This window comes from Dipteris shenzhenensis, chromosome 20, assembly GCF_047967505.1.
Source record: "Dipteris shenzhenensis isolate YYH24624 ecotype China chromosome 20, Dip_SZ_1.0, whole genome shotgun sequence".
Taxonomy (NCBI): Eukaryota; Viridiplantae; Streptophyta; class Polypodiopsida; order Gleicheniales; family Dipteridaceae; genus Dipteris; species Dipteris shenzhenensis.
The window spans coordinates 15,379,508-15,395,555 of record NC_141615.1 but is presented as its reverse complement, the minus strand read 5'-3'; the positions used below and the strand labels follow the sequence as shown (position 1 = coordinate 15,395,555).

Here is a 16,048-nt window from a genome sequence, read left to right as displayed (position 1 = left end):
CGTATGAATATAAATTATTTTTAAATGAGTTATCATAGAATATTTTACTATTATTAAGAAATGTATTTCTAGTAGAACGTATTAATATAAGTAATTTTATTGTGTTTGTACTATGTATCTTAGTACACTTTAATCATTAAAATATGTTTTGATAAGGAGAAATATATCAGATATATTTTAAAACCCATAATAAAGCATTTAATTATATTTTATTTAGGAATAAATAAAACATTTGTTAGGGAATTTAAATTAAACGTTTGTTAGGATAAATAAAACATTAGTTAGGGAATTAAAATAAAATGGTAGATAGGGAATTGAAACAAAACGTTTTAGTTTAGGTTCACGATAAATTTCAAGGTTCAAAGTATTAATATAAGTAATTTTATTACGTTTATACTATGTATTTTAGCACACTTTAATTAAAATATCTTTGAAACCCCATAATAAAACATTTAAATATATTTTAGTCCACACCACGCATGAGAGTCCAAGATCGGTTTCAAAACCGATCTTAAACTGTCCCATGATGAGAGATGTAGATTGGTTTTAAAACTCATTCTCCATGGGACATGATGGAAACCATAATCAATTTTAAATTCGATCTCAAACTTTCATGCTCCACAACATGCATGAGAGCCCAAGATCGGTTTTAAAACCGATCTTGAAGTTTTCCATGATGGAAACAAAGATCGTCCTTAAAATTGATGTTGGTTTCATCCTCCACATGACATGTTGGAGGCCATGATCAGTTTTAAAACCAATCTCCAACTTTCATCCTTCATGTGGCATGAGAGATTAAGATCGGTTTTAAAACCGCCAATCTCAAACTTTCATCCTTCATCCGACCTTAAACTTTTATCCTCCACCACACATAAGACTCCATGATTGATGTTAAACTTTACCATGTTTGAGAGACAAAGATAGGTTTTAAAACTGATCTTGGCTTGAACCTGCACATGATATGATGGAGACCATGATTGGCTTTAAAAACACTCAAGTTCTCTTCCTCCATTCGACATCTGATATGAAGATCGGTTTTAAAATCGATCTTGATCAATGATCCTCCAACTCACCTAAGAGTCCAAGATCGGTTTTAACAAAAATTTAATCTTTTCCATGAAGAGAGACCATGGTCATTTTAAAACCAATCTTGGCTTCATCCTTCATATGACATGGTGGAGTTTGAGATCGGTTTTAAACTGATCCGGTCATGAGAGATCAAGATCCAGATCGGTTTTGAAATTTCAAACTCCATTGCATGTGAGTGACCACAATCTATTTTACATGTGATCTTCTACGTAAATCCTTAACATGCATTCTATACCAGATCACTTTCAAAATTGTTCTTGATAGCTCATCATCCATAGGACAAGAGAGACCAAGATTGGTCTTGGAAATTATATTAACTTTCAGCATGAGGGATGAAGATTGAGATGAAGATTAGATTTAAAGCTGATATTAAACTCTTGTCATCCATCGTGCATAAGAGATCAAGATTGTTTTTAAAATGATCTTACTTATCTTAAATCAGGAATGGGAGACAAAGATCAATTTTGAAACCACCATTAAACTTCCATCCTTCATGAGGCATGAGAGATTAAGATAGGTTTTTAAACCGATCTTGAACTTTTATCATCCACCATGCATGATAGTTCAGATCGATTTTAAAATGGATCTTGAACTTTCATCCTCCATCGGGCACAAGAGACAAAGATCTGCTTTCAAACCAATGTTGTACTTTTGGCTCCCAATTAGCATGTCAACAAGAGAGAGAGAGAGAGAGAGATGAATTACATAAGATGATGATGTTGGACACATGAACATTCTGTAGGCACACACTGAGAGAGAGAGAGAGAGAGAGAGAGAGAGAGATGAATTATATAAGATGATGATGTTGGACACAATGTCATGAACATCCTATAGGCAATATGCTCAACATTGGTGATATGGTGGAACTTGGTATTAGTGGCACTATTGTTGCACATGGTACAGTATTCAACAATGATTCAGGTGGCTTATGTTAGGGTGTGCAAATTGGGTATTCATGTGTATCTGTGTCAGTCAATGTTTGTTTCGATGCAGACACTGAACTTTCTTTTCCAACAATGGATACATGCAAACTTAGAGATGCAGTGGGAAGCACTACTAGGTGGGACAAGAAAACTTAAAGATCTATGATAAAAATAGCGTTGCAAAGGAGGTCGACATGCATGAACATAATGTCAGTATGCAACTTAGCAAATTAGATGGACATGATGTACGGGAGACATGGAGAGAGCAAAAAGTTCTTGTATGGGCTAAGGATAAGGCACAAACACCTAAAACAGGGGTAGTGTTTCTAGTACAACCATATGAGGTTGTAAACTTCCAAGAGTTAGGTGAAAATGATGTTGAAGCGATAGTGGAAGGTAGCATACCACACTCAAAGAACTTGAGCAGTGAAAAGGTTAAAGTTTCTATTCCAGTGGTAGGGACATGGTCAATAGATCAGATCACATTTAAGTATGGCTCATTATTACAACCCTTAGTCTATGAAAGCTACATGGATGATTGGTTGAAAATTTCCAAAGCGCATGATGCGAGTGGTAGTACTTGCCTAAATGTCGAACCACTTTGCAAAAAAAGAAAATATCATATGGTCAATCACAAGCCTAGAGAGGAAATTGAATGCCATTTGACAAAGAAGTGCACATATGAAGATGTTCAACAAGTGGAACTTATAGATTGTTGTAAGTTGAAGTATTGCCAGATTGTAGATCGTAATTCGGTTTTGCAAATGAGAGCGGAATTTCGGAGCATGAACTTGGAGAATCAAATGACCTATATCTTTAATAGCTTCACTAATGCTATGCGGATTGATTCAAAAGGTGTTGTGTCACACCTGTTTAGCTTTGATGGGAGGGAAATATGTTGTAGGGCATGGTATGAATTGCACACAATTTCTAAAACTTCATACTACAGGTACAAGGAGCAACATAATGTTGGATGCACAAATGCCATGCATGGAAACAAAGGCATCATTAGAAAAGGGTGGGATCATGTGGAGATGGCAAGAGCTGTATTACATGACTTTGTGAATAACAATGCTGAAAGGATGCCGCATAAAGCTCGAACAACAATAGATAGCATGAGAGAAACACAACTTGTCATTCTAGATATGTACAAACAAGTGGACATAATGCATGGGATCAATCTGACCATTAAAGAGCTAGGGTACAAAGAGGTTCCAAATTCGACCTTCAATAGAATTTGGAACATAGACTTCAAGCATGTCTCGGTTTCTCATACAAGCACATTCTCAAAGTGTAGCCTTTGTAGTGCAATCAAGTTAAAATTGGGTGCTACTAAGATACCAGCAGAACGTGAAAAGCTCTTTGTAGTAGAGAGGAGGGAGCATATGAAACAACAAATGAGTTGTTAGCATGTATATTATTCATGGCGTTACAAATCAAAGAAGGGACCCTCAACAAGTCTTATGCATCATACATGATAAGATGGATCAACAGAGGATAGCCATAATGAGGCTCAAAGTTAGAGCAAAAGATATTGATAAGTCATATCAATTGCCAGTATCACTAACTGGAATGCTAACATGGACAAGAAGCATATGGACATTTTTTGCTTGGTCTTTGGCTAGTAGACCCAAACTTTATCGTGGGATCATTAGCACTATATTTTTGTAACTTGGAAAGAGAAGATAAGCACGAGTATGGTGATCTTGTACATAGTTCTTTAAATACTTCAAGCCAGCTCCTAAATTGTGTGACCTCGAGGACAGCCATGGATATTCATCTATCAATGGATGGGAAGTCATATCCTTATGCTCAACAAGTGCTTGCAAGCACATATAACACATCCACTACAGCTTTCAAAACTCTTCCACCTTGCCTCTTGTTGCAATTAGACAATTGTGGATCGGAGAACAAAAATAGATATGTTTTTGCATACCTATCTTTGATGGTGGCTAGGTGGGTTTTCTTAATGATAGAGGTGGGTTCCTTAATGGTTGGTCATACCCATGAAGATATTGATGCATTGTTTAGCCATTTTTCAGAGCAGTTGAGGACAACAAGTCATTCTCTCACTCTAGCACATCTTATGAAAACCTTCAACGAGTGCACAAGCTCAAGGCCTACCCCTTTTATGATGACAGAGATTCTAGACTTAAATAAAGGGTTTATTGATGGTTACTTATGTGAAGGCCAGGATAAACTTATTGGACATTCAAAGCCACTACATTTTCATTTTTTCATGCAAGATGGCATTCCATTAATGCAGTACAAAATGAATCACATGCAAGATCATTGGATGCCAAAGGGTGGTGGCATAGAGTTGTGGAAAAGAGATACTCTTAGGAAACCTTTGTTGCCAGTTGGGGAACGACCAGTACTTCCAATGTGTGAGTACTTAAAAGATAGTGCTCAAGTGGTGAATGGCATAAAGGACTATATAAAATATTGGAATAAGCATTGCATTGACAAAGGCTCACTGGATCCTTATTCTATATACATTACACTAGTGACACAGTATTGGGAAAATATGATCAATGCATTGTCAAAATTTGCATCAACTATGCAAAGTCAAGATATATGTTCAGGCTTTTGGCCACCGACAACACATGCAGCAGAATAGAACACTAGTACTGAAAATGAAGGTTTCATGGGTTTAAAGGCATTGTAAGACCACTACTGTGGTTCACAACAAAACAAGCCAAAAGATACATTCCAACCTCTTATAGATGTAAAAAAGGGTGACTTTGCTCTTGTGAGGCCAAGCGACAATATATATCCAATTTGGTTGGGTGAAGCTAAGACATATTGAATTCAATCCAACACTTCCTCTAAAGAATACAACATGGTATTGATACAATATAGGGCACCATGTTCCGGTAAGAAGAATGCAAGCGAGGAAGAAGTGTATGCAAATTGTTAGGAGAAATTTTGGATGTGCAATGACAAAGATCCTACACGTTGGGAGCAAGCAGACTCAATACTATGGAGGTGGACACTAAAAGGAGGGAAGAAGCCCAAGAAGATCAAAATTCCACCTACCGTGCATGAGAAAGAAGAAGCAAGCCTAGAAGGGGCTAATCAAGTAAATGACAAGAGTGTAGATTGAGCTAATACTCAATGGTCTTAAGATTTTATTTTGTTTAAATAATGGCTTGTATTGAGTAGTTCAGCTCATTGTCTTCCTATTGGTTGAGCACTTTCATGTGTTCAATTCTTGGAAGTTGGCCCTGAGCTAATACCCAATGGTCTTAAGGTTTTGTTTTCTTTAAATAAGGGCTTGTATTGAGTAGTTCAGCTCATTGTCTTCCTATTGGTTGAGCACTTTCATGTGTTCAATTCTTGGAAGTTGGCCCTAAGCTAATACTCAATGGTCTTAAGATTTTGTTTCTTTAAATAAGGGCTTGTATTGAGTAGTTCAGCTCATTGTCTTCCTATTGGTTGAGCACTTTCATATGTTCAATTCTTGGACGTTAATACTCAATGATCTTAAGGTTCTGTTTTCTTTAAATAAGGGCTTGTATTGACTAGTTCAGCTCATTGACTTCCTATTGGTTGAATGTGTAACAATTACCATTGACAATGCCATGATGATGATAATAATCTTAGCTTCAACTCATTGCCTTCCTATTGGTTGAATGCATAACAATTATCATTTACAATGTCATGATGATGATAACAAGCTTAGCTTCACTCTGGTCATTTCTTTAAACAAATGGCATTTATATCTTTACACCAACTATTATATGAATGGGTTGATAATTCAACAAAGTTAACTCTCTTATATGGCATTGCAATGTGAAATTTGAGGTTTTCATTGTGCATTGGAATGTTTTTCAAGTTTTCATTGTCAAATACTAAATAATTTAAGGTGAGTTATTGTAGGTGGCTTGTGCAATCATGTTGCAATTGAACAAGATTTTTGAGTTTACACAACAAATACGTCATTCCCAAAGTTAATAAAGCATCTCACTTATTTTCTCATTAAAATGACATCAATGAGATAAAGAAAGATCATATGCATCCTTCCCAAAATTAATGAAAGACTCTAAATTAATCAATGTAAAATAACAAAACCTGCAAAATTAATAGAATTTGACATTCTTAGTCTAAGAAGATGCAACAACTAGTTCCCAAAATTAATGAAACAATGGACATAGCAACAAACCAAAGATCCATAGTGTGACTATGTATGAAAGAAGAGAACCATTGTGGTTGAGCCAAGATGAAGATGGGTTAGAAAGATGAGAAGAGTATGAGGAAGGGATCCAAAAATGGGAGAGTGTAAGGTTCTCTCTCCCAATTTCATTTTCCCAAAATATCGAGATTCTCATCTTGGACTCATTCTAGCCTCTCTCAAATGTTGGAGGTGGATTGTCATGACTGGAGGTGTTCTTGCTTGTGAGGTGGATCTTGTTGCTAGTGCTATTGTTGTTGCTAGGGCTACACTTCTACTGCAAGTTTCCTCTATAAGGGGATGCGCTAGATCTTCTCCTTAAGTCCTCTTTTGTGCTAATAAGCATGGCCTATCCCTCAACAAGTTTGGGCTTGCTTTGAGGATAGGTTGTGCAAATCTAGGCTAAATGGTTGTGTCAACAACAATTGGTCATGGCTCTTGCCCCCATAGATCTTCCAAACTATATTCCCAAAAATTTATGCTTTCAAAATGCCATCGATCCTCAACATTAAAATGATGGGCAGGGTGAAGTTTATGCACCCTTATCAAAATGTATGAGGGGAGAATTCTACATACGTCTATCAAAATGAATTACACCTATATGCATCTAGATGTTGGGATCCAAAAAGAATATAGTTTGGGCAATAGCCTAGTCCTCCATGTCAGTTCCCACCTCACCCAAGTGTTCTTCTCCTTTCACTGAGTTGTCTGCTACCTACAACCATGAGTACTATTATGGCAAAAGTGGACTGATCTACATAGTCTATCACACGATATGAAGCACTTTGTTTTAGTACCCAATCTTAACCACCTTGTCCAATAGTGTCTTCATCATCCTTCGAATCTTTCTTCTAGAAGGCACACCTAGGTGCTCTGTACTATGTAGGTTGGTCAAGATCCTAAAGAAGCACTTGAATTTTCTTGAAAGTGATTACTCATTATCATAGTACCTCCTTTTCTCTCTTACTTTGTAGCAACTCAACATTGACATTATTGAGAGACTTCAACCTCTCCTCCTACTGTATCATGAGCTTGCATTGGGCGACAATGGTTCCGTTGACAGTCTTGAGTGATCTTATGGCTTTGTTAGATTAGTGAAGGAGAAGTCCATGGCCATCTAGGAGCTAATTGTGATTTTCTTTAGATGAGTGAGATTTCCAAAAGCTTGACAGTCTCATCATACTAAGTTTAAGCCCTCATGAGCCATCTAGATGTCTTGGTACATCCTCCTAGCCGCTTGATTCATCTATACCCCTTTTCCCCTTGTGATCTACCGATGTAGATGTGGTTTTGGTTGTCTATAAAGGCACCAAGTCCATGTTCATGTCCAATTATTTAATAATAAGGTTGGTAGTCTAGACTTCCTGGTCAAGCCTCAGTGGTAATCCTTTGAATTTCCACCATTCCTTCCTCTTACTCTGAGGTGTGTTCTACATTGTTATGGTACTAGTATGCTTTGGACCCTCTAAACCATTCTTCTCTGCTTCTCCTAGAGTCTTTGCCTCTAGTGTGGGCCCATCCTGCTTAGTTTCCACATTGTTTTGCACCAAATTGTCACTAGTCTTGGGTGAGTTTTCTGCCTTTTCTCTTGAGTATCACTAGTCTTGGACGAGTTTTCCACCTTTCCTCTCTGCATTGCCCTACACCTCTTTGTCTTGAGTTGCTTTTTTTTTAGTTTTTGGCTAAGGATTGACTTGTTCCCTGCACTTGCTTCTCTTTTGTCTTCATCTTAAGTGGATCTTGTGTTTGATTCTTCACTCGTCTTCTCTTTTCCAGTCGTAGTGGACTCTCCACCTGTAGACCTCGGGGGGTGCACTACTAAGAATTCATATGTATCACATGCATTCAAGGGGTATTTTAAAAAATACTCAACTAAAATTCTCCACCCAATAAAAACACCTCTCTTTACTTATGAACTAAGAGATTTTTTTCTTAAGTTAAATTTAAAAACTCTTGTTATTGTAATCATGTTGAATTTTTTCAAAAAGATGAATTAAATGCCCCTCCTTTTGAATGCATGTGGTGCACTAAATTTTTTTTAGGTGAACCCCCCGAGCTGTAGCCATGCTAGTTCTAGTTGTCTATTCCTATCCATCACCCTACGGCTACTCCACATATGGCCTAAATGGTGAGACTAGGGTGTGGGGAGAAGAGGTGTGTGACGCGGGTGTTCAAAGAGATATCTATGTGAGAACTAGGTGAAGTAGAAGAGGATCATTCAAAAAGCATTGGGAGAAGACACATTTGTGTGTGGAAGGGGAAGACTATGGAAGCTTGGGAGCAAGGGGAAAGGATTTCCTATGCATGTGGAGGGTGCATGATTGAGTTTACTAAAAACTTCTCTTAGGAAAAGGAGGAGCTGGGGGCTTAGATAAAGATTCCACCATGGTCACCTCCATGCTTCAAAAGATGAACTCAAACCCTCAGTTATGGCCACTTGACCTGCTCACCCCTTCAAATTTACTTGCTACCTCTCTCGATCCAGTTGATGTATTTGTCAATAGAAACTGTGCTATGGGACCTTCTAAGGAAAGCATCTCATAGACCTTGACTACAACCTGTGTCAGCGGATCATGGATAGGTGTGGCCTGAGCTTTACCATGGGCTTGATTCCTAAGTCAAAAAAAAATGTAAAGACCTCTAACAACTCCATGTGCACTTTGTCTTCGTAAGCTGATAGAAACTTTGCATTCGTAAGATGACAGAGACTTTACCACATATGTTCATAGAATGTAACTAGGCTCTTCTTTAGGTCAATGTACCCTATCAAAAAGTAAAACATTGACTACATCTTGGCATCAAAGGCCTTGCTAATAGATACTTTCCCACATATGTTCATGGAATTTAACTAGGTTCTACTTTAGGACAATGTACTCTATTAGAAAGCAAAAGATTGGCTATATCTCTTCATAAGCTAACAAATACTTTGTCACATATGTTCACGAAGTTAACTAGGCTCTTCTTTAGGCCAATGTACTCTATCAAACAGCATGCTAGCACACAACCTCATTATGCTTGTTGTACCACTTAATGGAATTGGTTGTTTCTAAAAGAATACTTGAACTCAATCCTATCAGAAAGAATGACTTGCATGCTTCTAATATACTACTGATATTACATGTTGCATCCTATCACCCAAGTATCCTACTGGAATTTTACCATAAACACCCATATTTCCATTAGGAAACCTTGTTTCATCCTACCTCTCAAGTATCCAACTAGAACAATACTAGCATTTGCCTTGCCCCCCATGTCCATTGGAGGTCAAGCTCACAAGTACTAAAGTATATTTCCATACTAGCACACAAACTTACAATAATACCACAAAAACATTAGAATGGAACCAATTTTTACCAAGAGCAAGTACCACCCAAAAGTAGTGCAACATCCCCATTCTACTTATATTCTACTATGCAAGTACCCTACGAGTATAGCATTGGTAGAAAATGAGTTTTCTTCCAAGCTATCACAAGGCTACATTATAACATTACTTTTTCAATACTACCACTTTAGCATTAGTATATAATGGCCCTTTCAATATAAGGACTTACTACCACCACTTACAAGCTATGTGTACCACTTGAGTGATTGACCATGATAATATCAGTATAAAACTAGTAACTAGACATAGACTAAAGTGACATATGTGATGTATTAATTACTAGATGTATCATCCAAAAGAATGAGTATCGTATAACTGTGAGTACCTGGTTCTAGTCAAGAAGGTGCATAGGAGTATCATTAAAGTGTGAGTACTTGATTCTATTCAATAAGGTGCACATGATGCTTGATTTAGGATTTTCTTCCAATTCTTTTGGCAGACATCTTTTTTTTGGTTGACAAATGCATATGAGTAGACCAAAAGGATAAAAACATCTCTATAAACTGATCACTAAGTGAGCTAGCTACACTAGGCTATCATTCACATGCTAAGAATGAAAACACACCATATTCTACCTATTGCAAAAGCATTTGGCTAGATGAATATTTCTCTTATGTCTATTACACATATTCAAAACATAGCAGCAATGTTTGCTTTATACGTTTATGTTATGGTGGCATTCATTATCACCATAAAGGTTGGATCTTTTAAAAAATAAGTCCTGCAAGGTTCTAGGCACTTTGACTATATTGAGTGTATAGTGTATGTTGCTATCATACCTCAATATCATCCTCAGAACTTTGTGGCAACCCACTCAGGAATGCACTCATTGAAGGACATTGGATAGTTCGATGAAATACATATGTCCTTGTCTCAACAACAAGACCTAATACATGTTCATTAAAAATTTGAACCACCTCATTGCAAATTGATGTGAAAATAGTGAAATGATGAGAAACTGGAACCGATAGGAATGAACTATATACTCAATCTTATGGTTCATGCAAAATTTCATAGCATGTATACATCCTCCCCCTTCCTAGTACTATGCAATGAAATATCAAGAAGGGTTATCTTTTACATAACTCTATGCACCTCTTGTACAATGTGTTGATAAGAGCTTTTGCATCCCTATTTGATATCCATTACATATCAATAAATTTTAGATGTCTTAATGTGCTTTACACATGAGTCATGAATCCTAATTAGAATTTCCAATAATACTGTGTAGCTTTTTGTAACTAACCCTATTCACCTCATGTACAATCTCTCAAAAAGGGTTTTTGACCCCTAATCAAACTCTCCTTCACATAATCAATAAATTCTATCATGTATGAGTTTTCTTCCACAAAGAGATCATCCAACCCGCTTGAGAGCTTAACATTTATGTAAGACATTTTGGAAGCAGTATATAAAACATAAGTTCCTTATTTCCTAATTTCAACAATGTTGGCTAATCTAGAGCAATTAACCTACTGAAGTAATGATTTCAAAGGTTTTGTACAATTCAAATTGACAACTTAGAATGTCTTAGATATGAGGGTATCTTGCTCATGTGATAATTGTCTAGTTTTGTTTTTTTTTTAAAGACAAGAAAGAGTGTTGCATTTTGTCATAAAAATATCTATATTAACAAGTAACAAAAAGCCTAAAGGAGACTAAACAATCATATTATAGATAGGGCCATTTATAACTAGCCGTCAACTATTGATCTAATTTATGACTCTAAAGAAACTTCTTAGCTAAAAGAAGCTAAATAAATTGTGTTTTATAGATAAGGTTAGCGTCATTCTCAATAAGGACAGGAAAAGCCTTCAGGCTTTCCACTTTACACATGTTTAAGGCAACCCACCCTCAGGTGGATCTTACCAAAATTTCATTTAAATTTTGGTAAGATCCACCCGAGGGTCAACTTGGGTATTTGTGTTGGTTTTGCATGCAATCCTCGGATTCCTCCTACACTTTTGATGGATTGTTATCTTCCTCACAACATGCCTAGAATTGAATGATTGGAGAGAAAGCATGCTGGATGTTGAATTATACTCTTGTGTCACAGAAAGAGTCGTGATCACTTGGGTTTTCAAATAGCAAAAGCTGATAGGACATGGAGATAGGAGATATGGCGATGGTCGGCAGGATGGGAGCTTTGGAAATGGTCAGTGGGATGGGAGCTATGGCAATGGTTGGCAGGCTGATAAACATGTGATCACATTTACACGACAATCTTAACCAATCCTAAGCTCTCCCTAACCTTATGGAAATATTCATAATTTTCTTATAAAATCCTATCTTGCTAGAGTAGATTCAATGAAATCCTTTCATAAATTTGAGGCACCTTTAACTAAAATTAGAAATAACAAAACTCTAGATATTAGGATCCTTGTATAGAATTCACTTTGTTTTGAGAGCATAAGAGTGCATGAATACTCAAGTACCTATTCCATATGGATAGATAAATTCAGAAAGAGGGAGTATTAACTAATCATTCTCAAAAAATATCTCAAGAATTCTCTTTTTTTTTAATACAAAAAATCCCACGAATCATCATCCACATCCCTAGCTATAACACTCCTCCATCAAGTGCATGCTAGTAAAATAATGCTTTCTTTTGTATTTCCGTAGCAAACCATCTAGATAGTTTATTGTATAGCTGATTATATGGATTTTATCATTGTTTCACATCGACATTGGATTCCTTTTTATTAATTAGATATATGAAATACAAAGAGATGAAACTAAAGATCTACCAATCATAGCAAGCAAGGCTTGTTAGGAATAGAATGCTATAGGGCCACAACTTTTCAATGCACAAGTAATGAGTTCTAAGAATACGTAGATTGATTCTCCTAGACAAATATGATGATTTGGTGCTTTTGCTTCACATAGTTGCCTTAAAAGGATAAGCTATGCGAAACAAACTTGACAATCCAATTTGATCAATTACAGGAGTTGAACTTGATGAATCAACTATCTTACCAATTCTAGTCTTATTATAGAGCTTGTGCCAACGAATGATATAGAAAATTCCCATATCGTAGACAAAATTACAATATAGAAAATTCCTTATCTACAAAATTTATAGTGGACAATGTTCCCAATGACAAATATAAAACATCATAATTTAGTATTTGCTACTTTAGCAAGCAAAAATAATGAAATGTTTGATGTGCTTAGATGGCATGCTTATAAATCGTTGGCATTTCTTTCTCAATCTTCGCATATTCTTAACCTTAATCAGGTACACTATTTTCTCACACTTTAGAACAAGCTTTTCTCATCAATTGCAAAATGAGATCTATGTGACTAAGTTTGGAAAAATATAAGAAGAGTGCCAAACCTTTCAGTATCTCAATCTTAGAAATTCTTACTTTCAAGCTAGGTACCAAATCCTTTGGCATCTCAATCTTTGCATATCCTTAACTTAATAAGGTACACAAAATGTTCACACTTTAGAACAAGCTCTCCTCGTCAATTGCAAAATGCGATTGTTTTTCACATGTTCGGGTACCTCATATCACAATTGATAATTAGCTTATTGCTTGAATTCATTGAAAGTGGAAAATAATAATCCTTAGATATTAGGTTAAGATAAGGCTTGTAAAGAGCATTATCACTCAAAATTACAAACAAGGGAGCATGGGAAGAGCCCGAATGCTCAAGTCACTCTTTGTTTTACATGGATAGATAAATAGAGGTGGGGACTCGTTGATCATTCTCTCAAAATAGGTCAAGTATTTACCCCCAAAAAAATGCAAAAATACAACAAATCATCATCAAGTCTCTAGCTACAACACTCCTCTATTAAGGAAGTGCTAGAAAAATTATGTTTGCATTTGTATGCTAATATATAGCATTATTTCGCATCAACATTCAATCCCTTCATATAATTAATATGCTTTACATGAAATTCAAAGAGATGAAACTAAAGATCCACCAATCACAACAAGCAATGTGTGTTAGGATTAGAATGTCAAAGAGTCACTTTATTAGACATATGAAGACTTTTCAATTGCACAGTCCTAAGAACAAGTAGATGGATCCTCCTAGATAAATATGATGATTTGGTGCTCTTGCTTCACATTAAAAACATAAGCTGTGAGGAAGTGAGCTTGATGAATCAACCATTATACCCATTTTAGTCTTATAACTTAGAGCTTGTGAGCTAGCCAAACCATTATATAGAGAATTCCGGTCTTCTTATAGTTGGATGTTTCCAATGACAACTATAAAACATCATAATTTAGTATTACTTGGCCACCCAAAGATAATGAAATGTTCCATGTGCTTTGTCTATTACATGTTACCATAAATAAGGAACCTCTATGTGGAAAACTTTGGACAAAATATAAGAAGGCACCCAATCTTTTGGCATCTCAATCTTAGCATACTCTTATCTCAATAAAGTACCCGTTTATTTACATACAATTTTCAATACTTCAAAGAAAAAGCTTTAAGAAATGGTTAAATTTATGTTATAAGAACAATTGAAGCATATATGATTGCTTATTAAGAGGTAAATGTTTTGTCATTGACTAGGTCTTTGGAAAATGATGAAAGCCACAACATGCATGGGAGTAATAGATACAACAGCTTAAGAGGTGATCTTTTGTCATTGAGTAGGTCTTGGGGAATGATGAAAGCCACAAACTTCATGGGAGCAATAGATACAACATCCTTGCCTGATTTTGCCTGATTACTCAGTTGGACTGCAGACATGAAATCACATAGAAGAAACCTCCAGCCCCACTTTAACAAAAATAGAAAGAGTATAGTCCGCTGGCTTGAAAAAATAACCTGGCAAGACATAGAAAGAAACGTTTAATGACTGATACACGTAAACATGTAAGGAGGAATCTAACAACGTAAAACGGCACACCATGACAGTTCAAAGAAGAGGCCACCTTCTGACTTGGATTTTTTTATTACGATCAATCAAAGCAAGAGAGATGACTCACCCGAATCACTTCGTTGATCCTCGGCACATGACTCACCCGAACCACTTCGTTCAGACAAATCTGAACGTCGTAATGACCTGCAGACAAGCAGGGACTTGACTTTGTTGATCTGTTGTCCATGCTTCGCTTGATCCGAATCTGAAAATTAATTGAAATGCAGCTCATCACAAAGCGCGATATCAGACAACATGCTTGGCTTCCTTATCTGAAAATTGAAATTCAGCTCATCATCAATGACAAATAGCTCGATATCAGACTCGATTCCCTTTGCAATACACCTAAAAAATACCCATGCAAAGCAATAAACCATTGCACTTGTACCTACCAACCTGCATCACTGAACTTGAAGAAAGAGCCAAAATTGTGGCGTATATGAGATGGGCTATCTCAAGCAAGCTCAGCGCCGAATAACAAATAATTACAAATTTGATTGCGGAGCGTTTCTTAGATTATCTTGCCGGTTGAAATAACAGTCTCTAAAGCAAACGCCAAGGCAACCTAGGGCACAAGCAACAACACCGCAGATGGCAGAACCTACGCAAAAGTCGTGATAATGAAGGCGATGGGAAGCAATACAAGAAATGAATAAAGCACAAAAAGCGGCAGTACAGAAAAGAGCCGCGATGTATAGAGCGCATGGAACGAGACCAAGGAAACGCGAAGGGAAGGGAAGAGAAGGCATTTTGATGAAACAAAAAATGAACGCATGCCTAATTTATAGTTAGCATTTCTTAATTTGGCGTAAAGTAAAGTAAAGGCCTTCATTTTACTACCCTTGGACTTACCACACCTTTCCGGGACCCTTAAGTCATTGGCACACACGTCTGCACATTCACAAACCGGCATCAATCGCAAACATGCACAATGAAAGATATAGTCTCACTAGCACACGGGTTGTGGATTATGTGTTGGGTGTGTCGGATTTGTGGGTTATATGCGTTGCCTTTGTGGGTTGTGTACTGTCTTGGTGGATGTGTGCAATGAGTGTTATGTGTTGACAATGCATACACTCACAAAGGCACTTGCAGAGCCACAGTGATAAGCACACGCAACACAAGACTCACAGTGCATAAAATACTATACACAAAGGAGTGACACATGAAACTGTTAGAGAACTCATAGCTACCAAGAAACAACCAATAGCAAGCAATGACTAGTACTACCAAGCTTATGGTAACCAAATCACATGTGATATCGACACAAAGAACACATAGCCCACAATGCATACACTTACACAAACAGTGAACACTTGCAATCAATACCTTGATAGGGATGCATAGCACAAACCATCACAATAATTTAACAATACATAACACACATAAGGAGGCAATGCATAAAGCACTAACATATAAGCATTGCAATGAACAACGTGGACGTCATACTTATGTTCTCGCTATACTAGAAAGCTTCATGAAGGCTTGGGAGACGTGCATAGTATATTCTCAAACTTGAACTAGGGCCACCATATTAGCACTTATAGAGGTCAAGGCATCTACATCAATGGTGACTTGAGAAACCATTATAT

At 36.7% G+C, this 16,048-nt stretch overlaps 1 protein-coding gene and 1 non-coding gene across 2 annotated transcripts in view; one reads left to right on the top strand and one right to left on the bottom strand.

Moving 5' to 3' along the window:
* LOC147889336 (uncharacterized) overlaps window positions 1–15,159 on the bottom strand; it is a 38,378-nt gene extending 23,219 nt beyond the window's left edge. Inside the window, exons 1-3 of the mRNA XM_087392056.1 lie at window positions 15,133–15,159; window positions 14,524–14,661; window positions 14,248–14,362 (exon numbers count right to left, since the gene is read on the bottom strand). Of these exons, the coding sequence (XP_087248182.1) occupies window positions 14,248–14,362; window positions 14,524–14,643 (235 nt within the window). The 5' untranslated portion in view covers window positions 14,644–14,661; window positions 15,133–15,159. The remainder of the gene's footprint in view (window positions 1–14,247; window positions 14,363–14,523; window positions 14,662–15,132) is intronic.
* Window positions 11,332–11,448, top strand: LOC147889337 (U6atac minor spliceosomal RNA). The gene has a single exon (XR_015542964.1). It is a non-coding gene; the product is annotated as a U6atac minor spliceosomal RNA (small nuclear RNA).
* Window positions 15,160–16,048: the final 889 nt, after the last annotated feature.